This window comes from Camponotus floridanus, unplaced genomic scaffold (assembly GCF_003227725.1).
Source record: "Camponotus floridanus strain SB8 unplaced genomic scaffold, Cflo_v7.5 scaffold119, whole genome shotgun sequence".
Lineage (NCBI taxonomy): Eukaryota > Metazoa > Arthropoda > Insecta > Hymenoptera > Formicidae > Camponotus > Camponotus floridanus.
In genome coordinates, this window is record NW_020229236.1 from 330,827 (window position 1) to 358,659 (window position 27,833).

Genomic DNA, 27,833 nt, shown 5'->3' on the forward strand with positions numbered 1-27,833 from the left:
AATTATTAAAACAAAATGGCTTATTAATTATCCAAGAATGACGACAATGCTAAAGCTAAGTATAACATATTTTCATGATCATATTTCAATAACAAAAATATTTAATGAAGTAAATACTAAGTAATTTTATTTTTATTGCTATCGCATTAAAAGTAAATAAAATAAAGTGTATACTAATTGAGTATACTAACTTAACTCGTACAACTTAAATATGGAGCCCAATATTTTACCGCTAATTGAACTGCTCTAAAGTTATAATTATCATATGACAACTTTAGAGTGCTCACTGAACATTGTCGTCAGTTTTAATCAACTGCATCCACTGTAATATGATTATTACTCTCTACACTTTCAAATTACTATTACAAATTCATGTTCTTTAAATCAAGTATACATTTTTTACACATTTGCCTTAATGATTTGCTCTTAAATGATATTTGCCATAAAATCTTTAAATATAATCAGCTAAAGTAAAATAATAAAATACCTTATTAAATATTATAATAAAGTTAGTCTCTTTAATATTTTACATAATTCGCGATATAAGATGTTATCACTGAAAATATAACAAACTTGATAGAAAAATCGCGAATTGACAATGTATGAACAATTCTTGGAAGATTAACAGTTCTCTCAGAAAATCGATGATAGAATTATAATTATACGAACCGTAATTTTTTCTATTATACAAGAAGCGTTGGTATCGGTTTTTTCCCAGGCCATGCCTCTTTGGCGTACTTCTTCTTCTTCGGTTCCATCGTCCGTGGCTCCGTCGTACTTGGCAAATGTTCCTGCACATGCGGCACTTCTGTCTGCACTTGATTCGGAGTCATTTCCACTTCGGGCGCCGGATTAGGTAGTGCGATACCCAATCGCGATGTCAGCGACGTGAGAGCCGTGGAGAACGGATTGATCGACATCGAGGACGGCGTAAACTGCTCGGGAGGTAGATCGTGATAGAGCTGAGGAGTGGTGGACGTAGGCTGCATGTGTTTTAGAGGATTGTGATCTTCGAACAATGATATGAGACCCCCTTCCATACGCATTCTCTGCAACGAAAAAAGCGCATTTTCTCATAAAGATTACAAATTCCTCTTGCAATTATATATGATGCCTTATTTCCTTTCTTGTAATAATCATGCGAGATCATTAGGCATACCTTGCTAGGAACAACTGTCGTTTGTATAAGATTACGAAACCTTCCGACTGACGGATCAACGTCTTCCGGATTAATCACCTCTTCGTCGTCATTGAAGGTAATGCCCTTTTTCTTTCGCTTGCGTGTCGGTTTGTGCATTTCGTCGTCCGTTATACCGAGCATAGAGATTCGTCGATTGTGAGCTGTATTAAATTCTGTCAAATTCTAAAAAAAAAAGAAAATTAAAATGAAATTGGATCACATATGTTTTAATAAGAGTTTAAAAAATTTGCTATATGTGTGCCAAATTTTTCACACATACATCAAGTTCTGTTTCAGTTTCTGGTAGACCCAACAAACCACCAGCATCAATATCCTCGGATAATTTCTCTAGTTCTTCGATGATAGGTCTGGCACCAGTTTGAGGTCTTTCTCTAATTATATAATATCGAGTGGATGCTCCAAAGTGAAATGTACTATCAATTGGTAATTGAGTTGGTTTTTGGGCTTCCAAACGTAAGTTTCCAATAAAGGTACCATGTGCTAAAGTTATTAAAAAATCTTCATGAAATAAATTTGAAATATTCTTTGGAAGAAAATAACAGACTTATAAAAAGAGTTATTGATAGATGTAATAAAGTTATAGTATGATAACAATATCTTTTTCTTTAAATATTAGCTGTTAATATTGTTGATGAAAAAGAAAGCATTTGTGTTTCAATTTTATGAAGATACTTACAAAAAATTACATATTAACAATGACATGAATTATGTACTCACTGCTTCCCAGATCAACTAGAAATGCCCGATTGAGATGTTTGTGATAAACGAGAGCTGCATGAACCCGAGAGCAAGATGCATGATCGATGCAAAAATCATTCAGCTGTTGATTGCGACCAAATAAATAACACTTCTTCTCATCCACCATAAGCTTCTACAAAGATACATTTATGTGATGTTTGATGTGTGTACACATTTAAGATATGACAGAACATGATTTTAAAATGACATGCTATTCGATTTGTTTACAATTAATACAACATGTTTTACCTGTATCAACTTGTCATTCTTTAGTACGTCCAGATGCAGTCCTACTGGTGGCTTCCCGGCCCTGGAAAGGAATACAACGTATATACAACGTCATGTTGGACGTCCCTACCTTCTTGCACAGGGACAAAAATCGGGACGCGCGATTGCGTAAATGGCACATCGACGATTAGTTCGTCGAGAAATTATCGGCCAGTAAACGTACCAATTTGGAACCTCGTAGTGATTAGCCATTGTCGTCCAATTGCGCAACAATTTGTTTTCTCCTCGATTTTCTCGACCATCCGAATAGAGAGCGACAGACAACACTTATTAATCAAAACACACATATACGTGCGCGCGCGGATAAAAACAGGGGATACTAGAGTTTCCCCTTCTTCTAAAAGAGCGGGGGGGAAGGAGGGACGATTTTCAGCGCCGTCTGTCTCCCCGAAAGTGGTTCCTCTCGTAGAATAAGATAGATTATGGTGGAATATCATCAGCCACTTCGCACAGGGTATCGTTGAATTTTGTCGACTTGCACTCGTATTCTTTTTATTTACTTTTTTTCAATCTAAATATGCATTTATTTTTCTCATCTGATGACATATCAAATGATTCCTCTTCAGCTGTATATTTTCTCACAATTTGTTTTCTCCTCCTGTCAAAAAAGTCTCAAATATTTGCTTCATTTTAAAGTAATTTTACACAAGTGTATAAAAAGAGTTAATTAATGGTGTTTTAATCAACCGTTTTTTCCTCTCTACTCTTGCTGTCAAATCGGAGAGACTCAATTCATACTTTTGTAACCCTTTTGTTAACCTGTTCAAGCAGAAGAGCAACAATTGTCGGTGAGACATCAATGACATCACGATATAAACATCGCGTCTTATCTTTCTAAAGGATCTCGTCGATACTTTCTGTCCGCGTGAAACGGAAGAACCAGAATAAACTCGCGCGCGAAGGTTAGCGCGAACAGCTGATGTGTCCGTCTGGGGCGAGTCGCGGTTGACGGAGATGTCATTCAGAGTCGGTCAACGTGTCGAGGTGCCCGTGAAGGAGTGTCAAGGCGTGATAGCCTACATCGGCCACCCGGCTTTCGCATCGGGCAAATGGATCGGCGTGATACTCGACGAGCCGAAAGGGAAAAACAACGGGACTGTCAAGGGCCAGACGTACTTCAAGGTGAGATCGGCAGCGAATATTTAATCCCTGATGAATATTTATTCGTCCAACGAAAGTATTGATCCTTCAAGAAATTCCTTATTAAATAAGTCTAAATATATATATTCAAATTTATACATGAGAGTACACAAAGTGCATATAGTTTGTTATAAGTCTCATTGAATTTCTTCTACACAAACAATGCAATAAAATAAATAGAGAAATTAGAGTCACATATATGTGGCAAATTTATTTATATTATTTAAAACAGCAATTTGCTAATGAAGGAGATGTATTAATTGTTTATTTTTATTGTTGCAGTGCGCAGAAAATCATGGCATGTTTGCACGCCAAACTCAACTTATTCTGCTGGATGAGGCTGGTAATAGGACGGAACCTCTCAGTCCATCATCAGCTGGTAGCAATGCCACAACACCTGATGACAGTGCTGCTAGAGCGAGGAGTCGTCTAAATAGGTGAGCTTTTCTAAAATCCAGAAAAGATACAATTGTATTAAAAAATCCTGATTATACATTTCAAATACATATGTTAAAAAAAATAAATCTTTATACAAAATATCATAATTTTTCTGCAACAAATGTAACAATGAATTATAAATATTGCTAGCATATACATATAGTTCTATAATTAAATATAAATGCCATAAAAGTACTGTAGTGTATTTTTGGAGTAAAATTAGCTTTTAATTAAGCAATACTTAATTTATTTGCATTATAAAAGTAGTGACATCATTGTTGAGCTAATTGAATACAATTTATGGAATCTTTATTCCATAATTTTCATGCTAGCATTAGCATGCGTCGAAGGAATGAGCCTACAGCGTAAGTTTTATACTATATAATAATGTCAAGAGTTAAAAGGAGCAGTTATTTTCTTCTTTTATGCACTTAAAAATTTTTAGTTTTCCTTAATATAATAAATTAATAAATATAGGCAAGTATATAATTAATAAATTATTAAAATGTATATGCTGCTCATAAAAGTGTGCGGAGAAAAACATCTCCTGCGAATGTTACTCGTCAGCAATCTGACAAGCTTTCTGGGTAAGATTGTTAGTCAAAATTTTGCCAAATGTCAGCAGTGTGCATTTTTTATCGCTACTGGTCGTGCTTATATGGATATCTTGAAAATCGCAATTGTTTTATATATAATGGTATACTTTAAAATGTCAATTACATTCTATCATTGAATATTTAAAATATTTTGCAGCTTTAAAGCACAAGCACTTGCTAATATGCCTCTTTTAAAGCTTTTACACATTTGTAATTATTTTCAGCTAATAATTATAAAGCTTACATAATTATTTTTTAATTATTCAGCTTAAATAATTATTTTTGTTGCATTTTTATTATTATAATACAAAAGTTACATTGCTAAATATTAAATTTATTTGCCAATTTTTTGCATTTTCATATTCTTTCATAAGATATATTCTTAGATATGATTTCTATGGTTTCAACATTTTTTATAAACATTTGTATGAAAATTATAAAATATTACAATTTTATATTAAATAGAAATATATATTTTTATTTTATTATTTTTTTTGCCTTTTTATTTAAAGATTAGTAATGTAAAATTTGATTTTCTTTAACAATTTGCAATCAGTCTCTTAGCCTATATTTTCAAAAAATATTATATAATATGTTATATATATATTTTTTTTTTGTTAAATATTTTATATATTATTTTTTTACAGTTCTCGATTATCCTTGGCTGGAAGTAGAACATTATTAAGTGCTCCAAGCACAGAAAGTCTAACTGGATCACAGCATGAACGTAGAGATGGCGGCGAGTCATCAATTCCAGCACCAACCTCAGCTTCAAAACGTGCCTCATTTATTGAGGTAAGACACTATAGCTTTGTAAGCTATGATAACAAATAAGATTCTACTTATAATAGATTACTTTTATGTTGAATTGTAACAGAAAAGATCTATTCATTAAAAGGAATATTATCCAAAAAGATTCAAAGCATGATATACATACAATAAATAGTGTAATATATATATTTTTATGAACAAATTATCTGTTATATTTTTGTGATATACTTTTATTGTTTTTAACTAACAAACAGATTCTGACATTTTAAAATCTCTAGGTTTTTCGATTATTTGTATGTTTCTTATATTCATGTGCAAAGAATCCTATTCTGTGACCCAGTGATATATCAGTCAAACGCAATTGTGCACGTATACGTTTCATCATGACCAAAAAGTGTGCTTGGAAATATATGTGAGGTAGAATTATAGGTGACAAATTTTAAAAAAAGAAAAGAAAAAAAAAGACTGTGAAAAATTTGTGCGAAAGCAAGTCAGAAGACTCTGTTGGCACAGAATGATTCATATGGGAATGCACGTACGTGTTTCAGAAGTCCCCTAGCACGAGCTCGCCTCCCGGCAAAAAGCCAAAGGCCCAAGATGATCACAATAATGTAATTAATATTCATTAATTGTAATACCTCAATTTTTTAATATATATATCACCTCTCTAATATCTTGTTCTTTCTCATATTAGCTGTTTATCCATCATAAAGCATCGTTTGTAACAAATTTTTTTGTAACAAATTAACGTCATTGCACTTTTGCAACGGATAAACCCTTCTTAGTGGATTACAGACTTGATTTCGTATTATTCTTTGCCACATCTTTCTAGCATTATTGTGTTTAACATCAGCTTCATTAACTGAGTTCTACGATACTTGGATAGTTTATAATGGGAAGGGACATTCAGAGCATCATGTCGTGTGTTACCCTCCCTTGTGCAGTTAGGAATTGAATATCCTCTATATTATATATATATGTTGTCAAAGTAATAGTACTAACACTTAGAGTATGGACAAATTTTTTTAACAGTATAGTTCAGAGGTGTAACTTTGCCTGACCGATAACTCTCTCGGAATTATTGTATCTGTTAAAAATTAATTTTCGTGGAACGGGAATGCAAGTGATATATGTGCCAATCGTTAGGACATAATACATGAAATAGTCGATGAAATGAATGAGAAATAGCTCTGACTTTAGTACATCCTGTGTAAATGTTTCTCATACAACACACGATTTAATTCATCAGCTGTGGGTCTTCCTATATATTTGTTAGTACTAATAGAGTATTCGGTGTAGCTTGTTGGTGTTTGCTGTCACAACTAATCTTTCACCATTAATCACCATAAGACTCAACTACTCAGATGTAAATACAAAAACAATATCGTATTACATCGTATAAAACCACATATGTTTCTTACGTAGGAAATGTGGGGTGTTTTTTTCATTGCCGCATTTTGAGAATAATTATCTCTTTTTTTTTTATTATCTTTTTTTTTGCGCCATCCATATGCCGCATTTACGTTATTACCGTGTATGTATATGCGTTTCAAGTTAGCACAGGTACGCAGGTTGAGAGGACCTTGAAGAAAACTCTTTGGCGATATATACAATTCTTTCATGCGATAATAAAAAGAACACCCAACGGTACAAAATTTGACATATATATGTATCTTATTTTCTTTTTTCTGTAATTTAGACAGGTTTTGTAGAAACGTTGAAACCACAATTCGTACCCGGTCAGGTGATGGCGGGTTCAGCAGCAGCTGCGACTCTGGTGGAGGAGAAATTATCGCACTTGCAACTTGTACAAGAAAATGATAACTTGAAATCACAGGTAAATTAAAGTTTCTTTTATAATATTCCAAGGATTTTCATTATTATATTTTTGTAAATTGCCATATATCTCGTATAGAATTATGACATATGTATATAGATGTATAACAATATATAATAATATTATATAGGTACGCGATCTTACTGAGAAAGTAGAAACACTACGTGTAAAACGAATGCAAGACAAGGAAAAAATGAAAGATTTCGAAAAAACGAAACTTCAAGTCGAGCAGCTTCTTGAATTCAAAGCTAAAGTCATGGAAAGTCAAGTGAGTATACATTCAATAACAGGATACATATTTACTGAATATGTATTTATATATATAAATACAATTATATTTATTAATATAAAAAATTATATTCCTTTCAAAATTTCATTTAATAAATTTATCTTTTAATTTTTGAAAATACATGTTCTCATTTTTTCATTTTTATATTTATATGATCAAAGGCAAGTCTTCAGAGAGAACTTCAACGAGCTCGACAAGAAACCAGAGAAGCTCATGCGGCGAGGGAACAATATCAGGAAGAAATGTCAGATCTTGCAGAGACAGTGGAAATGGCTACGTTAGATAAGGAAATGGCGGAAGAAAAGGCCGAAACCCTTCAAATCGAATTAGAGCAGCTCAAGGAAAAGTTGGAAGAACAAACTTTGGATCTGGAAATATTACGCACAGAAATGTCCGAACGGGTATAACATCTTATCTTCGTTAAAGATGCCTAGTTTTCATGCGATATTAATATAACATCTTTTTTTTATATTTTTGGCATGTATTTAAATGGTATTATTATTTCCTTACACAAACAAGGCAGCCGGTGGCGGATCAGGTACGGGAGTTTCTAGCTACGAGGTGAAGCAATTGGAACAGCAGAACAATAGGCTGCGTGAAACGTTGGTGAAAATGCGTGATTTGTCGGCACATGAAAAGCACGAATTCCAGAAACTGCAAAAAGATATGGATCAGAAGAAGTCTGAGATTTTGGAATTAGGTCGCACAAAGGAGAAGCTATCAGCGCGGGTCGAAGAGATGGAACATCAGATAGCGGATCTACAAGAACAAGTATATATGACGTTTGTGTAATTTGTAATAATATTTTATTCAATATATTCGCATATTCTGATGTTCTTCGTAGGTCGACGCGGCATTAGGAGCCGAAGAGATGGTCGAGATGCTAGGCGAGAAGAAAATGGCGTTGGAGGAGAAAGTGGTTGAGCTGGAAGAAGCTGTCGCGGATCTAGAAGCTCTACAAGTATGCAGTTTTCGTACATTTCGCGTTAAGAAATATACAGTATAAACAATCCACGATGAATAATGCAATGAATAATAACTTGACTTAGGATATGTCTGATCAACTGGCCGAATCGTCTAAAGAATTAGAGTTGGAGCTTCGTGAAGAATTGGATCTCGCTCTTGGAGCAACGCGTGACGCTCAACGGCACCGAGACGCTGCGCTGGAGACGCTCGCGGATCGCGAATTAACCATCACAAAATTCCGCGAACTCACGCATCAATTGCAAGAGCAATGTTTGCAGTTGCAGCAACGAGTTCAGTCAACAGAATCCATCAAGACTAACGTTCGAGGTGGGCAGAAAAAGTCACGTAATATGAAAAATCTTAATTATTTTTCATCTTTCTCAAATTCTTCTACTTTAAACTTATTGTTTAGGTGCTGATCAACAACTCGCGGAGATATTAGACTTCCAGAAAACATTCGCCGAAACTCGAGCGCAAACCAAGGCGGTCGATCTAGAGTTGCGTCGACTAGATGCCGATGAGGCGCGGCATCACGTTCGCTATTTGTTGTCTTTTATGCCCCCGGCATTTTTGGCCCGTGGTGGAGATCACGACGCGATATTGACACTTTTATTGATCCCAAGAATGACGCAGAAAACAGAAATATTGATTTCGCAAGTTCGAGAGAAATATAGATCTATCGAGAAAATAGATAGGTAATAATTTCACTTCGTGCAACTTGTATACACAAATCTCTTGTATAATCCTTTGTATATTTTGTATAATACTTTGTATCTACTTTTTTATATCTCTCTTACAGGGCTTCGGTAGTGAGGGGTCATTCGGTGGCGCAATATTCGTTCAGATCTCATTTATGTTCGCATATGTACGCCTTACAAACGACTCTAAGCTGCTTCGAATCGGCTTTGAACTCGTGCAACCCGGAAATGTTACTTAAAGTGGGCGCGGCTTACCCGGAAATGGCTGCGCAAGAAAAGTCCTTGGATTCGTTAATCGAATTGGCGAAGAGAGATCAGCTGGACGAGAATTTACCGATGGACGCGATTGAAAAATGTTGCACCTACTTTGCCACTATGTTCTCCGTACTCTTTGGCGAAAGTACGACTATCAATCAAGCACGCCTAATAGTCAATGGCACGAGAACATTGAGCAACACGTGCGACGCCATCGCCACTGACGCTACGGCAATCAAAGCACTAATACAAGGAGAGGGTGGTGATATAGGTCCGTTGACATTTGAGTTAGATTTGATTAGCGTAGATGTTGCGCTTTAACGTGTATTGTTATTGCTCAAGGTCTGCTTTGTCAACACGTCGAAACGACATGCGAGGTAATCCAGCAACACTTAAAGTCGGCTAGAAGACGAGTACCGCGGGATCAGACTGGTCCAGCGTTTTCTGTAGGCGCCAATTTAGGATTAGATAAAGATTGCAGTGAGCAATTTTCGACATGTTATCAGCATGGCGTGAAAATAATAAAGACTCTTCAGTATCTATTGAAAAGTGCTCTGCAAGCTATTACCGAAAACGGTGGTAAGTATATCCAGTGGGTTTCTCTTGGAAATATATCTTTGCGATATTTTTATGATATTGATGAATTCAATTGCCTTCAGATTTGGACACAGGACTCGCTGCTGACAGATTGAAGGAGATGGCCGCGACATCCAGCGAAAAGGTATACGATACGGAAGATTTGGGACCTGTGGCCACTATCAAAGCTAGCTTGACGGTAATACAGCAATTGGCGGCAAATCTTGCGCAAAAAATGGCCGAATGTGAAAACGAACTGGCCATAAGTGGACAAACACAGAGTCAGCAACAATCTAAGGACAATGAGCAAATAATGCCAATTGTATCTAGAGCGCATGCAGTGAGGAAAGAGTCGGAAGAAACGAAAATACTCAGCAGGTATTTGTATCTCTTCCTCTGAATGCGTTTGTTTATTATCAAAAGGATATAATTTATGATATTGTTTATGTTCTAATTTTTTTACATTAGAAAACTCGAAGCAAGGGATAGTGACATACGTGAAGCGAGATTAGCTTTGCGAGAGAAACAAGAGGAATTATCCGAGATGACGCTACGGAAGGAATTGGCGGAGAAACGTTTCGCGACACAACAACACGAACACGAGATGAACGTCGAAAAGTTGAAGAGAAAATTAGAAGAGGCGCAAAATCAATTGAAACGCAAGGTATTTCACACTGTAAAAAAAGTATGTAAAATTATACATATAATGAATGTAACAATTACGCTATTTATAAGGGAAATATATAAATTCATGTATTTTTACAAAAATTAGTTTTTTTACTCTTTATTGTAAATATTCGTTTATATTTGAGAACTTTTTACAAGGTTAAAAGTGTAATTTTTGGATTTTATGTACAATTTTTTGTAACATTTATATAAAATTTAAAAATTACACTTAATAAACGAATATTTACACAATAAAGAGTAAAATAATTAATTTTTGTAAAAGTACATGAATTTATATATTTTCGTTATAAATAGCGTAATTATTACACTAATTATGTATATAATTATAAATTGAATTTAATATGTGAAATTGTATATACATATACAAAATGTATTATTACATAAACATTTCTAGAAATCTACTTCTAACATGTAAATTTATTAGTACAAGATGCTTACTTATCATTTAAGATAATAATTTTATCTATAAAATGTAAATTTACTAATGTATGTAAATGTACACCTTTATAGTTGGTCTCAATATTACCTACTATAATAGTTGTAAATTTATACAAAAATTTTTTAGTGCATCTTTCACTATGACAAATTGTAATGTCATGTGTACTTTTAACATAATTTTCCCAACTATCATATTTTCTTGATAATAGGAAAAAGAATTCGAAGAGACAATGGATCATCTTCAAACTGACATCGACAGCTTGGAAACGGAGAAAGGGCAATTGAAGGAGAAATTAAAGTCAATTGGCAAGAAAACGATATCGGTATCTGGTGGAGCTGATAGCATGACAGGAAACACCTCGATAACGAGCGCTTTAGACAATAAATATTATGTACAAGAGATACATGCTCTAAAGGAAGCCTTGAATAATGAACACCAGCAGAAAAAGAAGATACTGTGCGATGTTTTGCGTCAAAAGTTAGATAATTTAGAGCCATTGCCGTCACCAACAAATTTGAAATCTCTGGATTCAACAATTCAAGAATTGCGACAGAAGACTACCAGTCTCGTTAAGGTAATTATTAAATATTGATCGACTCTATCTATAATTATTAATTATTATTTGGGCCTGGAAATATTTTTTCTTATATATTTTATTCATACGTTTCAGGATGTCGAGAAAACTCTAGTTTACCCGACAGTTCCCGATCTGCGGCGTAAAGTACCCGAGATGTCTTATCATTACTTATTGGAACGGCGAAGAAGCATCATGCAGTTAAAGGCACGAGCTGACGAGTTAACTGTAAGTATAAATGATAAACAAGAGACTGAAAATTGATACAATATCGAATATTCCCAAAATTACACTTTTTTCAGGCCCAAGTACGTCGCGAGGCTATTAAACGTACACCGGGTGGAAGAGCAGAAGCCAATTTCGCCGTGTATCCGAATCGTGAAATGGCAGCGGCAATGCAGGAACGCAAATTACTCGCCGCCGAAATAAAGATCCCTTACAATGGCCCGGAAAAATCTTTCTCTGTCAATGTAGGACCGGAAGAACTTAGGAGAATTCACACTCTACTGTACTATTAAATGCTCGCGCTTCGTTATTTATTTCTTGGCGACAAAGTATATGCGATCATGAAAGTCTTAAGACATATTGTGTACAAGGGACTATCTTTTTCTAATTATGTTTCCATATTACCAATATTTTTTTATTGTATATCGCACCCTGCCTCATAAAAGAGCTAATTATACATGTCATGAAGAACTCTACATTAATTGGACTTTTGTACGGAGAATTCGTGTTTGTATTCTCTTGCATTGATGTGAAACGGGTACAAAAGGCAAATCTAGTAATTCGTACTTTGCACTTGTGCAATGTTTATTTATTTTTGATGGGCTACAGCGCGATGACCGGTGCATCGCGACTGGGAGGCTCTCTCTCCAGTGTTCATTCACGTTTATAAACGCAATGTTATATTAGTATTAACAATTCAAGAGGAGAAATCATGTGCCTCCGTGGCTTCTTTTTTTCGTATTATATATATATAATATATGTCTTTAAGAATTGTCAAATATATGGTCTAAAAATATTTACATAAGTGTGTTCTTTGTAAATATACACCCTAAATGGTGATGGTATCACAACAATAGAAAGTAGCGTGGTCTTTATAGAGCATACCCACGCTATTTACCTTGACCAAACATCATATACACTTTCACTGTTGCTATATATATCATACGCAACAGGCAATCATAAATTATTACTAAGATTAACACACACATTTTTTGATGAAACAGAAATATTTATAGTACAATATTCCAGTTTTTTTTTATTTATAGAGATAAAAGGAGCAGTAAACCGTTGATGTATTCCTCAAATATTTATGAAATAAGGTATGCCTTAATTATACTGTCACAATTTTATTATATATACAGACATGTATATGTGTGTATTATGTATATACATATATACATTTTGTGATATATCTTATATATGTATATGCATACACACATACACACAGCGGATAGTATTTAATTAAGTGCATATATCGTTAGTTATTTCGTTAACTTATTCGCCCATTCATTCACAGCATGATGATGCACACTTTTACACTTTCATTTATTCTCTTTAATAATAATTAAACCACGCATTCTCATAAATCGAGAGGATGGTTATTGATTACATCTTTTCATGTTTTCGAAAGAAAAAAAAAAAGAACTGTCCAGGCGCAGCATGTAATCCGCTTCTTTAAATTATGATAAGATTTACAATTTTAATTCATCTTCGCAGTTCGTACTTAAGGCTGACCGGACGACTGGTAGTACCTTCCACGACGGGGACATGTGTGATACATGCTAATATTATTACTTATTAAAGTATATGATCGTAAACAGCTTGTTTGGAACTAACGTTCGCATAATATGGACGTGAGGAGTTTAGCAGCTAATTAATGCAATTAAGATCTTAAATAAGATAGAAATGATAGAGCTCCCTAATAATCGTCGATATCGAGATTTTGACTGTTTGTGATGGCGTTTCTTTAAGTATGTAATATGTTTACGAAGAACGCTTGTTGGTCATGAAGTATAATGAAGTCCTTTAATGTGTGTATACAAAATATCAAACTTAATCTTGAAGCAACAGCACGTGAAACAGCTACTGCACAGTCTCAGCTATTAAAACTATATATATAACTATATATATACGGAAGAATTATCCAGCTAGAGAGCCTCAGTTACAGGAATACTTTTTCGAACGAGAAATAAACCTTTATATATTATCTAGATAAAAGTGAGCCTGTAACTATTTCTCACTATTCACAAAGTTTCCTTTTCTCTTCGGCGGTAATTTTATGCTTCATGATAAACATATTCACAATTCACAGACAGAAAGAGAGTGAATTCGAGGGATATTTCTATGACAGAATCGTTAGTCGTTTGTTCGTTTCTCGATGGAGTAAAATTCGTTACTCGATATAGTATTCAGTACATACTTAAAAGTTAGATTGTTGCCTTAACATTAAGGTATCTTTATCATTATCTGTCAATATTATATGAGGGAGGGGAGAGGGAGACATCATTGTGTGTTTATTCATATAAAAAAAAGTTATTTCAATTAAACGCATCAAAGATACTCCCTGACATCTTTGATACTATTGACACACCATCTTTGATAAGAAAAATATTAACACTTTCTCAACATTCTACGTACGCTAGTATGCTCGCGCTATGTATTGAAGACAAAATGAAATTTAGGAAGCAAGATGTCAGTTCGCCCAACAGTGCAGTGCAACTCATACTCAAAAATAAAAAAATGAAAAACAAAAAAATTCTTACATTTCTTCTTTTTAGATGTAAAAGTTTTCACGAGACACGTTCCGCAGATTCCGAGAATCGTTTGGATGTGTTCTCTCTTTCTCTCCATGAAAATTATGATAATGATTTTATGATAAAAACCATTCGCTATACCTCCGATATTATACTATCACGTGCACTTTTTTAGAAAGATCCTTCCTTTTCAGGGCATCTCAAAATTTTTATTTTTTAATGATTACCAACGGTAAATTAAATACGTAATAACAAAATAAGAACAAGCCACTCTCTGGCTGACTGGTCTCTCACTCGCATTTCCAAATCCAAAGAGTCCAATCAACCGAAACTCTAAGTTGCAGATATTACGCAACAAACATCTCATGTGTAGCCTAAGTAATTACGTTTATCTTCTTATCGCGTATACGCAAATGTTGCATTTCTAATCACATAATTGCGTTCTCTCATTGCGAAATTAGAGTATTGACTGATATGACTCCCTGAATGAGAATTTTTGTAAGAAGTTCGGTACCTCGTTTGAAACACTTTAGTGATCGCGATCAAGACTGTTGCTACAATGAGGAGTTATAGTCTTAGCGCGCTCCTGAAACAAATAGAAGCGAAAATTTTTTTAAATTACGACAAATAATCATTATACTCTATTGAATTTTATCTATAATACAATGCTCATATAGATATAGCAAATGTAACTTTTTCTTTACAACAATGTGACTTTACTTTCTTTAGCATCCTTTATAGACATTTTTTATGCTTAATAATATTAGCATTACATGCACACAAAATTAGGAATAATAATGATACTGATCTAAAGTTTTGTACATGACATTCATTCTGATACTATCTATCAAATGAAGCTAATGATAGCTGAAAAAGTTGACACGTTTTTTAAGCTTTTAAAAGTCTTAATTATGAAAAGTCTTAACTATGAAAAGAAAGCTTAATGTAATAGGTCTGAATGCATATTTCAAATTATTGAACAATGTATTCTTGAGGAAAACAAAATAAATTCGAGATTGATCTATAATTATTAAAACAATATATAACTATGCATTATTATTCTATTAAAATAACATGTAGAAACGTTAAATAAATTATATATAAAACAACGTATGAAAAGTATTATATCTATCAATATACAAATTAATACTCCAAAATAGATTCTCAATAAAAATATTGATTAAAAATTTTTGGTATAATAGACAATATTTGGTATAAGTTTATATATACATCACGGATTGTGGAATTAATTGTTAATTAGCGTATAAGCATACTTTATATCCATTAGTTTCAGTTATTATATAAGTTGTAAATAAAATCTTTTTTCCACGAAATTTTATGACGCGTTCTTTCATCAGAAAATATGGAAAAAGAATTTAAGGAGTCCCTGGATTATTGCTTCTTGGAAGAATGATTTGTCCCATTCGAGACGTTGTTGATTTTTGTGGAAGGTTCCAACCATCTTTTAAGCTTGAAATTTGCTGTTAAAAATGATAATTTACATAACTAAAAGAGACAAATTTTGCATTAAATAGATAATAAAAAAAAAAGCATTAAGGTTAAAAAAAGCATTAAGTTTCAATAATTCAATTAATCCCATGATTGTTATGACTGAGAAATGAGATGCACATAAATTTCTAATAGAAGCTAGAAATTGCATACAAACATGCTACAAAACATTAGTTTTAAAATTAGTTTTGAAATTTTTAACCTGATTGAGCATTGGCCTGAGTAGGTGCTTGACCTTGACCTTGTCCTTGCCCTTGAGCACCTTGAGCACCTTGAGAGAGACCTGGAGCTGCTGATACTCCGCTACCAACAGTACCACTCGCTACTTTTTGCTTCAACATTGTCCAATCGAATGTAAAATCGTATTGATGATTCAATGTACGGAAAAGTATGCGGAATAGTTGGCGTAGATACATATAATCAGGACTTTCTTCGAAACGTAAGCCCCGCGTATAATTCAAATACATTGCAAATTCGGCGGGAAATCCCTGAGAAACGCATAAGTTTCATTGTAATGAATATACATGTAATAGGAACATGAAAAAACTATGAATAGATTCTTCGATATACCTTGCATAAGACTTCTACTGGCGTAGACATTTTTTTCTCACTAATTTTTTCATATTTTTGCTTCTTTGTTGCAGCTTTGAGACCTTGCCAAGGTAATGATCCGCGATTAAAATACATAAGAACGTAGCCGAGTGACTCCATGTCATCGCGACGACTTTGTTCAATTCCAAGGTGTGCATTAATAGATGCATACCTTGCAGTACCCGTTAAATTTTTATCTTCGCGGTATATTATATGCAATCTTGTGCGACTGTCCCTGTACTTTTTAGCCAATCCGAAATCGATGAGGAACAGCTGAAACAATCATTTTATAATTCAGAGGATTATATGGGAAATTTAATTTTTAATATGTACAAAACGTAATACTCTTAGATTAAGGAGTATACCTTATTACAATGTCGCCCAATCCCCATTAAAAAATTATCTGGTTTTATATCTCTGTGGATAAAGTGTTTGCAGTGAACATATTCAATCCTACCAATCATTTGATCTGCCAACATTAGAACTGTTTTAATCGTAAACCTTCTTGAACAAAAAGTGAAAAGGTCTTCCAAAGATGGTCCAAGAAGATCCATGACAAGAACGTTATATTCACGTTCTTGTCCATACCTGAGATAAGAAAAATTTTGTCAGTTGTCTAATTCTCATAAAGCTTGATTAATAACTCAATAATGATTTATTAAATTTTTATTATTACGTGACGTCATAAAAATTTCTTATCTGGGTAAGATATCTTAAATGTAAAATACACGAAATATAGAAGGAAAAATACATTAAATGCGATAGTTACCAACGTATATGCGGTATTCCTATGCCACCATGTAATATTTTGTATAGCTTTGACTCATATAAAAGCTGCGGATGCCGGGCTCGCATATTTTCCAACTTAACTGCGACTTCCTGAAATGAAAATATACAGCTTATGTTATTAAACTGTGCTTCAAAGCTTTGTCTAGTACAAAGATTACAAATCAAATGCAAATGAAAGTTGTATAATGATATAATCATATTATGGTTTCTTTCTTCTTATTATTACGAATTTCCTTTGTTGTATGAAAAGAATTTGCTTGTACATTATGGAAATAACTATAGATAGATTATAAATGTATGTGTGAAGAGAGATAATGAAAAAACAAAATAATGAACTCTCTAAGTGTAACAATTGTGATGTAGTGCACTGAGTTAATTTAAATTCTCGAATATAACTTTATTATTTAAATTCTATTTCCTCTCTATTATTCTATCTCTACTATCATTATATCCTAAAAAAATATAACTATTAATACTGCATTTTTTACATTGTAATTGATACACATGAACTGCATAATAGCGGATGCTGCTTAAAATAAAATGCATCGGAGCATATTAACAATAATTATCTCTCAAGTTACTTCAAAAAGGGGAAGAAATCTGCAAAACAAATAAAGTAAGGGTCGATCTTGTCATCATTAGTCATCGTGCTCCAGGGTTGATCTAATTTTCATTATCTGTAAATTGCAACTTATAACCTAGTGAGACATTAGGACGCAGGATTAGTTATAACTCGGTCCAGCGGGAATCTAATCCAAGCGAGGGACGTCGACGTCCACATCGCTGGCCGATTCGCGCGATTGCACAAAATTACGCGCACTTGAATCCCGATAATCGTCATTATTATGACAAGCGTCAGCTTATATTTATCTCGACGGCGTCGCGACGACGTACGTACGTCATTCGCGATACGCATGACAATCCGAACCTCCTCGCGGGATTATCGTCGACGTTTATTCACGACACGCACGCATGCACGCGCGATTCCTCGCGACGCGTGTCCCCTGGAATCGCGATTTTGACAAGGAGGACGCCGTCCGAGAGGTCCTTCTGTCGCGTCGAAAATCGCCTCACCAACGGTTGCTTCGTCCCGAGACTCGTTGCTTCGGGACGAGCTCGACGATGTCGAGAGGGGCGATGATTATCGGACGAGTATCCGCGACAAAAGGAGACCAGACGAACGGGAAACGCGAATAGGGGGAGCCGAGCTGGCAGTCCAGCAGTAGGTCGGTGCTCGAGAGGCGTTCCGTTTTCCTTACCTCGCCATTGGAGATGTTGATGCCGAGGTAGATGTCTCCGAAGGAGCCCGAGCCGATCTTCCTCATCAATCTGTACTTGCCACCCACGATGAACTCATTCTTTGCTATCGATACCGCCAACGACGCCATGTCACTATTCTCCGTATGCCTTCTCTCTCTCCTCCACTCTGTCTGGCTCTTCCCTTGCGCGGGGACCTCTACACGACGATGGTAGTCTTGCACCTGCTCTACGTCCCTCTCTCTTTCTCTCTCTCTCCCTCTCTCAGCCGATCTCTCTTGTTCTCGCTCTCTCTCTCTCTTTCTCTCTCGAGTCAAATCGAGGTACGCACCGACCGGGGCGTATCAGCACGCTTTGCAGGCCAAATTTTGACAGTTAAGGTCGCCGAGGGTCGCGATCGTTGTTACGTGTCACACTGGGAGCAGTCACTGACGGCACGGCAAGCCCCATCGACAGCGCGCCGACATTTTCCCTTTCGCCGTTGGCACGAGAGCAGCGACTGACGTCCCGGAAGCGATACGTCACGACGGTGACGGGCGGGCGGGAGAGGGAGAGGGTCACTACCGCTCAATGGAGCCACCCGAGCGCGATCAGCTGACGATCGCGCTTGACGTTTCGCGCGCGCGATAATCGCCGTATTTTTCAGGCCGCGATCGCGTCGAACGAAGGACGGCCTCCTTTTTCCCCAGCTCCGAATTCGATTCTCCCTTGAAGTCGCTCACTTGAGGTGAGCAGCGATTTAAAGCGCCAGCAGCGACATCTCGGGGAGCTTGTCAAGTTTCAAGATGGCGGCGGAGCGTCCGTGCGTTTCTCTCGATTGAGCTTCAAGATTTTTCCTGCGATATTATACGATTGATATCAATGGCAAGTGTCTTACTAAGAAACGTGGCGCGTGTAAGATTAGGCGGACGCTTGAAGGACACCCGGATAGCGAGAACGAGCGACGAGAGCTACATCAGGTATATCATGACGAGCCGGGCGAGACTCGAAAAGGTCCTGGAGGAGCTGCAGAAGAATCCCTATTACGATAAATATGCCGGGAAAATCGCCAAGCTGCAGCAGACCAGTCCTGACGAATTTCTGCAACGCGTCGAGCGACAGGAAAAAGCTCGTGATAAGAAAGGTATGAATTTTGTAAGATTGCAATGTCGTTTCTTCATCATTCGAAATCTCCTCCTCTTCTCTATTTTGTTTTTTCCTGTTTTCACTTGACAATCTTGCACAGTGGACCTCTCTGTGAATGTATTTTTCATCTAGACATCTGTAATACAATCTTTACAACTGATGTTACAGTTGCGATAAATTACCAGTGATAAGAATATTAATTCTAAGAGTTGCGTGGCATTGTTTTATTATGATAAATGATGCTTGAATGTTATTGTTAAAGAGAAGCGAGCTGCAAAGTTGTATCAAACTGAGGCGAAACCAATTTTGGAGCCTGGGGTGCAGGCACAAGAGGCACGATTAGATAATATTATGAAGGTTGACATGATAAAAGATAAGACAAAGGAAGAGATTATAGAAATATGGAAAGAATATCATAAACAAAAGGATTGTATTTGCGGAACTATGACACCTGAGCAATACGATATGATGTTTACACGTGGGAAAGAATATTCTACCTTTCTGTTACCATTACCTAGAGAACAGGGCTATGAATTTATTATGTGTCAATTCTATGGTTCAGAAGTACACATGACGCCACTTTTGTGGTATCAGACGCATAAAGAGAATGCACCCGAGTGTTTAACTATGATACATTACACTGAATTGAGAGATGATAAAGGCATTATACTTATGCGGGGAGAATTTGATACAAAATTACTACAAGTACAGGAAGCACAATGTCTAGCTAATGAGCTGCAATTATATTATTGTAATGACAACAAACACAGATTGCAGCTGCTTGAAACATTTACCCAAAAACCTAACGAGTTTAAACACATGGATCTTATAGCTCAATTAGAAACAATATCTCTAGAAGCACCTAATAATATTGAGAAGAAATGAAAAAATATTGTAAAATATTTCTTTATTGCTTCTTATTGTAGTATAACTATATGTATACAAAGAAATAAATATTTTTAAGATTAACAGCTCCTGTATTTTATTTTCTATGTAATAATTTTTTTAACGTACTGTTTCAAACAGTAATAATAATTTTAAAAATTATTTTATTACTTTATGCTGTTTTATTAGTATTTCTTTAATATATGATAAAAAATATATTTTTTTTGGTATAAAATCTGATATATCGCTTTTCTCTTGTACTTAGAAATTTCTTGAATAAATTTTAATTAATAATAATAATTGTTCATTTAAATTTCAGTCATACGTATAACGAAAAATTATGAGCTTTCAAAATTGGCAATATTTTCATTCCTGTTCAAAAACGTACGATCATCATGGAGTCAAACAATAAAGAGGCAATATGTAACAGATACATCTCAAAATAAATATATTACCACACCCATTTTTTATGTGAATGCTGGTATGCACAATTTTCAAACTAAAAATTCTTATCAAATTATAATCTACAAAAGTATAACAGGAAAGTGTTATATAAGTATATTTATATATTTTATATATTAGGTCCTCATATTGGCCACTTGTACAGTGCTGTTCTGGCTGATGCAGTTGCTCGATACAATACCATGTTGGGACACAAAACATTTTTCACTACAGGCACTGATGAGCATGGCAATAAAATTAAAGTTGCGGCGGTCGCGGCGGGTCTGCCGAACCTCGAATATTGTACAAATATCTCGCAGCAATTCAAGGAAATGTGTGATAGGTTTGAAGTGGATTATTCGCGTTTTATTAGAACCACAGAAAAGCAACATTACGATGCAGTGCATCATTTTTGGGTTCTTAAAACAAATTTAGACATCAATCTCTGTAATGTATGTTTGATATCTTGATTTACATTGTATTTTTTCAGAAACGACTGGAGGAAAGAGGACATATCTATCTGGGAAAGTATTCGGGATGGTATTGTGTATCGGACGAAGCGTTTCTATCTGATACGGAGTTGGTGGAGCAGAGAGATCCTACTGGTAAAATAATCAAAGTCTCCGCGCAATCAGGAAATACGGTGGAATGGACGGAAGAAGAGAATTACAAGTTTCGACTTAGCGCATTTCAAGATGATCTCAAGCATTGGCTCAAAGATGGTATAAACATTATTGTTTCCCACTTATAATTTAATACTTTCTTATAATGCTTATAAATTGAATTTTGAATCTTTTGTAGAAAACACAATTAAACCAGCATTGTACCATAAAATGTTGTCCGAGTGGATAGAAGAAGGTTCATGTTTGCAAGATTTAAGCATCACCAGAATCAGGAGTAAAGTGCCATGGGCCATGCCTTCTCCATGCGATGAGTCTCACTCAATATACGTGTGGATGGACGCTTTGATAAATTATTTAACAGCGTTAGGATATCCAGATGAATCATTCAAAGAATTTTGGCCACCTACTATTCAAGTATGATTATAAGTCCTAATTGTTTCTGATTATTAAAAGATATAATATGAAATATATTGAAAGAAAATATTGATGCAGGTAATAGGAAAAGACATTTTGAAGTTCCATGGTGTTTATTGGCCAGCATTCTTGATAGCAGCGGGTCTCGAGCCTCCAAAAACGTTGCTGTGTCATGCTCATTGGACCGTCGATCATCAAAAAATGTCGAAATCAAAAGGAAACGTAATCTCCCCGTTTGAGGCTGCAAATGATTATTCAGAAGATGGATTACGATATTTTATTCTCAGAGAAGCAGTGCCGCAGAATGACGCAAGTAAGATGATTCCTGTTCATTTAATTATTACATATCATTTTGCACTCATGTATATTTTTTATCTCTATACATACAAGAGACTTTGTGCTATAGATTACAGTTCAAAAAAGATTGTCAATGTATTGAATTCCGAATTGGCGGATACATTGGGCAATTTGGTCAATCGTTGTGCGGGTAAAACGATTAATCCGTCCAAAGAATTTCCCGATCCGGCAAAATACTGGAATGTGCTGCAATCTCAGGTGGCCGACGAAACTAGAAAAGCGTTAGAATCCGTAGGCAGGAAAGCGCGCGAGAGTTACGAAGAATACAATTTGCATCATGTCGTAGATGCGGTTATGAATATGCTTCATTGTGCGAATAGGATGATAGATTATCACGAGCCTTGGCAGTTGAGAAAGCAGATTGACGATGCGAATTCAATTAGGGAACTTAAAGCCGTGATATCGCTCGCTCTGGAAAGTAGCAGAATAGCTGCTTTAATATTATATCCAATCACACCAAGATTAAGCAGCAATTTGCTCGATTTTCTGAACATTCCGAGAGAAAATCGCACATGGACGGATACCGTGCCTGAATTTTTCAATAACAGTAGCATGAAAGAAAGATATATTGAACGTAACAATGTAATATTATTTAAGAAAATAAGGAGTCAATAAATATTATTTGTTCAGAATCTCGATCGCTGAGGAAATGTGTCTCTGCCGTTTCCTATATTCTTTACAAAAATCTCAGAGTGATCCAATAAAATTAAGTAGCGAAAGTAGTTAAATATTTCAATTACATGTATGTATATTAATACATATCGAGAACGAGAGGATATTTTGTAAAAATTCTATTTGTTATAATTTTATACTTGCAGCTGAAATTTTCTGTAGATATTGTAAATAGAGAGTAAGAAGCATATATAAGTGCCTGTTTTTCGGTTTGTGTGTTCTATGCTTCGATGGGATACAGGAATCAGTAAGAAGTCGCAAATCAGATACTCTTGTCGAAGTCTTATAATCTAATATATTTACAGAGAACGGTCATTCGAATATATCAGTAATATACATCAACATTGCGCCGAGCCGGCTAGAGAGTTTGAAACGTCGTTCCTTCACAACCGTTCTTATACAATCTACAACAACGTATACACATGTGTACCATTTCCCTTTGTTTCCCCCTGCATCCCCTCTCGCGCCGGATCGCAATGCGCTTTGTATCGTAGATATAGATGTACCAAGGAAGCTCGACGGATCCTCGCGAACGCCAAATTGGCTCGTGACTACTTCCTTCCGCTCGGATATGTGATGCAGAATTGAGTTTTAGATTCGACGGGTGCTCGACGATTTTCGATTTCGCGATATATCTGATGTGCCGCGCTTCTGCGAGTTATATCTTTCTCTCTTTCTCTTTGTCTGCGTCCCTTTGCGCCCCGTCAAATAGAAAAATAATTAAATGGCTATTTACAAGATGGAAAATGAATTCTGTAGTTCACACGGCGCGCCGTTTGCGCTGACCTATTGCTCTATAAAGTTTTTTTTTTTCTTCACGATATTTCTCGACTGACGTTACTGTTCAGAAACGTATCGGTAACATCCAACTCTTAATATCGTAGATTGGCTATCGACTTTGCTCCATTAAAGAGTTACGATTGCTTGATGAAATTAGTATCCTAAGCGCTACTACACTTGGATTCTTCTATTAATCGACAAATCCCACTCTATGCCTTATAGTCGTACCGCTTAAAAAAAGGATAAATAAGTAAATAAAAAGTAAATAAGTAAAAAAAAAAATATATATATATATATACATATATATATAATAAAAGAAAACTACGATTTCAATGAATCAGGTTTTCTAGATATGTCACGAAATAAGTTTCAGTGATTGTCTTAATTACAATGATTGATTACGTCTTCGCGAATTGTCACGCTTACGCCTGCATCGAACATCACATCACACAGCCTTGTTCGTGATAAGAAGATGCTCCTCGATTGTTTGAAAAAAAAAATCTTCGTGTCACTCGTAATTTTTAATTTGTTTGAAAAAAAAACCTTCGTGTCACTCGTAATTTTTAATTTGTTTGAAAAAAAACCTTCGTGTCACTCGTAATTTTTAATTTGTTTGAAAAAAAACACCTTCGTGTCACTTGTAATTTTTAATTCGTTTCAAGTCGCGAGGGTGATGACGATGACAGAGTCGAAAGATACGAAGTATTCTTTTTATTATATCAATTATCTCGATATTATATTGCTCCTGCATTTACGATACCCGATGTCGAAGAGAGACGAACAACGGTTTTCTAAATTCTCGAGCCAAGTGCCGATAGCTAACTAGAACATTGATATTACGTGAGAAGAGATTTAATATGATCGAATATTATCCCAGCGGCCTCGGTTACATTTATATTAAATGAGCGATTGTATAGCGAGAAATGTTAACGTCGTAACTGCAGTTGCAAGTCCTTCCTCGAGCAGGTAGATTTAGCGTTTAATACTTGCCAGATAGTTAGCCGTCTATGAGGTTGCTGTCATGTCGCCAACGATTATATATCATCGTTGGCAACACGATAGCAATATGATTAATCATTAATCAACATGGCAACAACATGATTAATTAACATGATTAATTAATACGATTAATCACTTGATTATCTGGATTTGCGAGCGCAAATACTAAACTTTAGCACACACGAGAATGAAATCCGCTTGTTCTTCCATACAAGTAACATCGTGTGCAGATTTTATGTACATCGATGCAAGTTCACATGCGCGAAACGGGATAATTTACCGTCCCGTTGGGAGTCGTGCAATCGCGGCAATGGTTTTTCTCTCAGCATGCGTGGGGGACTCGAGACAAATTAAAATAAACAAATAAATTCGGAAAACAGAAATAAAATCGGGAAATTTTACACGTCGAAATGAAGCCGACTCATAATTGATATGTCTCTCCCGTGCGATTATAGAGGATCGATATGATGAAAAAGTGTCTTTGGACGTGGCATATGTAAATTCGCACGTCATATTACTTTCCGTCAGACGATGTCGATGTTTCTAAAGATCCTAGTGTCGCAGATTCCTCGACAAGATCGACTGAGTGAGAAAGGGGTGAGAAACGACCGCGACGACTCCGGAGGCAAGCGGCGAGTGAGATCCGGGAAAGAGATCGTTCGAGATGATCGAGAGCTGTTGACTCGCGGTTTATATAGCGCTGACGATGGTGTCGCGATGTCGTTGAGCCATGACGCCGACCTGGCAGCTGTCCGCGCTCGATCTTGGGCTGATGTTGCATTCGACCATGGATCCGTTGCGTTTCTGAACCACCACGGAACGAAACTCGCCGCACTCGCTGGTTGAAGGCTGGTTGCCCCGCGCGCGCGCTCCCTTCGTGAGGATCCTCTTGAACGCTTCCCGGAATTCAGTGTTGAAGATGCTGTAGATTATCGGGTTGAAGGCCGAGTTACTGTAGCCGAGCCACGTGAGAACCTGGAAGAAGAGATGATTTCCACGTTTCAGCGACAGGAAAATCCTCAGAGAATTCTTCTATAAGATGATCTAATAAAATAATTATCATAGTCAAAAATAAAAATATCCCTCTTAATTGATTGTTTTAAGGAAGGAAAAAGCTCGGTCTCAAACTGAAACAATTGTAATCGAGATAAAATCGATATCCTGATGTTCTCTAAGAAGATTAGAAGTCGGATCATCACCTGAAACGCTCGGAGAGGTATGCAGGTCTTGCAATAGGCTGCGACAATGTTGACGCAAAAGAAGGGCACCCAGCACACCAGGAATACGCCCATGATTACGCCGACGGTGATCGCGGCCTTGTGGTCGGATACATGGTAAGGACTGGTCGGCTTCGTCTTCGTCTGCGGCTTCGGTGGTTTGCAGCGACTGCTCTTCGAGCGAAAACTCTTGGCCATCGAGGTGTCCGGCAGCTTCGTCACCGCTCGGATGCTCTTCACGTGTTTCTGCGCGTAGCAATAGAGCCTAAAAAGAGGGACACATCGTGTATAGTCACGTCAAATAGCTCTTGAAAATTTTGCTTCATCAATATGATTTTAATGATAATTTATTAGCGACTCATTGTTTTGCTAAACGAATATAAGGAACGAAGAATATATAAAACGCACGCAAGAAGCTTATTGCGTATACGTGATTTATCTCCTATTCACTGCGAATTTTCAAACAAAGATCTCTTGTTCGAGACTGAATGCATTGTTTCGGTTTTGCTCGAAGCGGCTTGGATTATCGCGGTTGGTCATGCTTTGTAGAATTGCGTGCGAGCCGCATCACTCGTGAAGATTATAGCGATGATTAGCGACGAGAGTGGAGGTAAAAAGTTAAATTAATAGTTTTCGAGCGGCGATGAACGCGCGCGCGAGCATTCTTACCTGCAATAAATACCCAACATCACGATGCAGGGCACGTAGAAAGATATGCACGAAGACACCACCGCATAGGTGGGTGTAATGTCTAGGGAACACGTAGGGTGCTCCTGTAAGGGTAAAAGACGAGTAAAATTAACGGAGAATAAACGTGAGGATTGCGCAAACTACTTCGGACGTGACGGGGTAAAATGAAAAATGTCATCTATTTTTAATCCCTTAATTATTCGAAAGCACAAACTACAACGATTCACACACAAAAAAAAGAACATTCTTGTTTTGAAAATATATTTAGTTTTAACATGGAAATCTTGAAATGAGATTTTATTGCGTTAATTAAAGGAAAATATAATTGCTTGAATAATTGCTTACTTGAATGAAGCCATTTTATATAGTTTAATCAAGAAAAATATATATTCTTATATATTTTTCTTGATTAAACTATATAAAATGGCTTCATTCAAGTAAGCAATTATTCAAGCAATTATATTTTATTTTTAAGAAAAATATATATTCTTATATATTTTTCTTATAATATTAATATATAAATAATATATAATTAAATCTTAAATCATAATTTTCTTGAATGGAAAAGAAACAATGTTAGATAGAAAATAACATTTTTAAATCAAATATTATAATTTTCTTAAAGTAGAATTAAATAATTAAATATTTTTGAAGTAACAATTACAATATTAAAATAAGACTATAAAATTGTTGAAATTTAAAATTATTAAATTCTTCTAAGAAGATTATAAATTGTTGCATGTATACGAAACAATGAACGCGTTAGTTTAAGTATATAAGTTTTGATTTGACACTTATTTTTTTTCTGTGCATGTATCTTCTTTACAAAGTTCGACGCGAATTCAATTTTTTCCGCAATCGATTATCGTATGTTGCATCCGATTGATATTTATAATTGCAGATTTTTTTAAATATAATGTGCATTTGTTAATATAATGTGCACTTCAAATACTTAAACATTACTCGCGATAATTAAAAGCAATAGTTTGCTATCAGAAAAATTGAAAGAAGAAAAAAGGTGACTTTATCAAATTTTAATATTAATATTAATAAACTAAAATGATTAAATTATATAATTGTTATACCTCCACTGCATCGTTATAACTTTTCGGTGTATCTTCATTTCTGTGAAGATCTAGACTGATCGGTACGAAGGATATGAGTCCTGCAAGGAGCCACACAACAACGATACCGCCAATGGCAACTCTCCTGGTTACCCAACGGCCGTATCT

The 27,833-nt window shown here is 35.6% G+C and overlaps 5 protein-coding genes across 14 annotated transcripts in view; 2 read left to right on the plus strand and 3 right to left on the minus strand.

Moving 5' to 3' along the window:
* Positions 1 to 500: 500 nt before the first annotated feature.
* Positions 501 to 2,678, minus strand: LOC105247874 (nuclear inhibitor of protein phosphatase 1). The gene is made up of 6 exons (XM_011252320.3): positions 2,391 to 2,678; positions 2,189 to 2,249; positions 1,919 to 2,072; positions 1,461 to 1,681; positions 1,160 to 1,363; positions 501 to 1,049 (listed from the first exon to the last, which is right to left on the minus strand). Exons 1-6 carry the CDS (start codon positions 2,417 to 2,419, stop codon positions 684 to 686), a joined length of 1,035 nt encoding a protein of 344 aa, XP_011250622.1. The 5' UTR covers positions 2,420 to 2,678; the 3' UTR covers positions 501 to 683.
* On the plus strand, positions 2,578 to 12,047 carry LOC105247873 (dynactin subunit 1). 7 transcript variants are annotated; one of them, XM_011252313.3, is made up of 21 exons: positions 2,578 to 2,681; positions 2,999 to 3,349; positions 3,650 to 3,804; positions 4,138 to 4,170; positions 4,333 to 4,392; positions 5,049 to 5,196; positions 5,721 to 5,783; positions 6,872 to 7,009; positions 7,140 to 7,277; positions 7,460 to 7,699; positions 7,818 to 8,069; positions 8,143 to 8,259; positions 8,348 to 8,591; positions 8,677 to 8,959; positions 9,064 to 9,488; positions 9,560 to 9,796; positions 9,877 to 10,171; positions 10,262 to 10,457; positions 11,128 to 11,493; positions 11,590 to 11,721; positions 11,796 to 12,011. In XM_011252313.3, the coding sequence occupies exons 2-21, from the start codon at positions 3,182 to 3,184 to the stop codon at positions 12,009 to 12,011; spliced, it is 3,906 nt and encodes a 1,301-aa protein (XP_011250615.1). In that variant the 5' UTR covers positions 2,578 to 2,681; positions 2,999 to 3,181. The 7 variants fall into 7 exon arrangements, with proteins under 7 accessions (XP_011250615.1, XP_011250619.1, XP_011250618.1 ...); XM_011252314.3 differs by having other exon boundaries at positions 2,596 to 2,681; positions 3,068 to 3,349; XM_011252317.2 differs by lacking the exon at positions 5,721 to 5,783 and having other exon boundaries at positions 11,796 to 12,047.
* A 231-nt stretch (positions 12,048 to 12,278) lies between these two features.
* LOC105247876 (casein kinase I) lies at positions 12,279 to 18,894 on the minus strand. Of its 2 annotated transcripts, none has more exons than XM_011252325.3 (6): positions 18,401 to 18,893; positions 17,122 to 17,231; positions 16,718 to 16,940; positions 16,332 to 16,625; positions 15,964 to 16,249; positions 12,279 to 14,838 (listed from the first exon to the last, which is right to left on the minus strand). In XM_011252325.3, the coding sequence occupies exons 1-6, from the start codon at positions 18,527 to 18,529 to the stop codon at positions 14,828 to 14,830; spliced, it is 1,053 nt and encodes a 350-aa protein (XP_011250627.1). In that variant the 5' UTR covers positions 18,530 to 18,893; the 3' UTR covers positions 12,279 to 14,827. The 2 variants fall into 2 exon arrangements, with proteins under 2 accessions (XP_011250627.1, XP_011250628.2); XM_011252326.3 differs by lacking the exon at positions 12,279 to 14,838 and adding an exon at positions 15,576 to 15,733 and having other exon boundaries at positions 18,401 to 18,894.
* Positions 18,895 to 19,095: 201 nt separating this feature from the next.
* On the plus strand, positions 19,096 to 22,980 carry LOC105247875 (methionine--tRNA ligase, mitochondrial). 2 transcript variants are annotated; one of them, XM_011252323.3, is made up of 7 exons: positions 19,096 to 19,521; positions 20,728 to 20,889; positions 20,991 to 21,265; positions 21,340 to 21,571; positions 21,651 to 21,886; positions 21,965 to 22,199; positions 22,293 to 22,976. In XM_011252323.3, the coding sequence occupies exons 1-7, from the start codon at positions 19,260 to 19,262 to the stop codon at positions 22,856 to 22,858; spliced, it is 1,968 nt and encodes a 655-aa protein (XP_011250625.1). In that variant the 5' UTR covers positions 19,096 to 19,259; the 3' UTR covers positions 22,859 to 22,976. The 2 variants fall into 2 exon arrangements, with proteins under 2 accessions (XP_011250625.1, XP_025271056.1); XM_025415271.1 differs by lacking the exon at positions 19,096 to 19,521 and adding an exon at positions 20,310 to 20,417 and having other exon boundaries at positions 22,293 to 22,980.
* A 1,022-nt stretch (positions 22,981 to 24,002) lies between these two features.
* LOC105247877 (dopamine receptor 1) overlaps positions 24,003 to 27,833 on the minus strand; it is an 83,964-nt gene continuing 80,133 nt past the window's right edge. For both annotated transcript variants that reach the window (XM_011252328.3, XM_011252327.3), the window contains exons 4-7: positions 27,687 to 27,831; positions 26,581 to 26,684; positions 25,894 to 26,176; positions 24,003 to 25,669 (exon numbers count right to left, since the gene is read on the minus strand). In XM_011252328.3, coding sequence (XP_011250630.1) covers positions 25,385 to 25,669; positions 25,894 to 26,176; positions 26,581 to 26,684; positions 27,687 to 27,831 — 817 coding nt within the window. In that variant the 3' untranslated portion in view covers positions 24,003 to 25,384. The remainder of the gene's footprint in view (positions 25,670 to 25,893; positions 26,177 to 26,580; positions 26,685 to 27,686; positions 27,832 to 27,833) is intronic.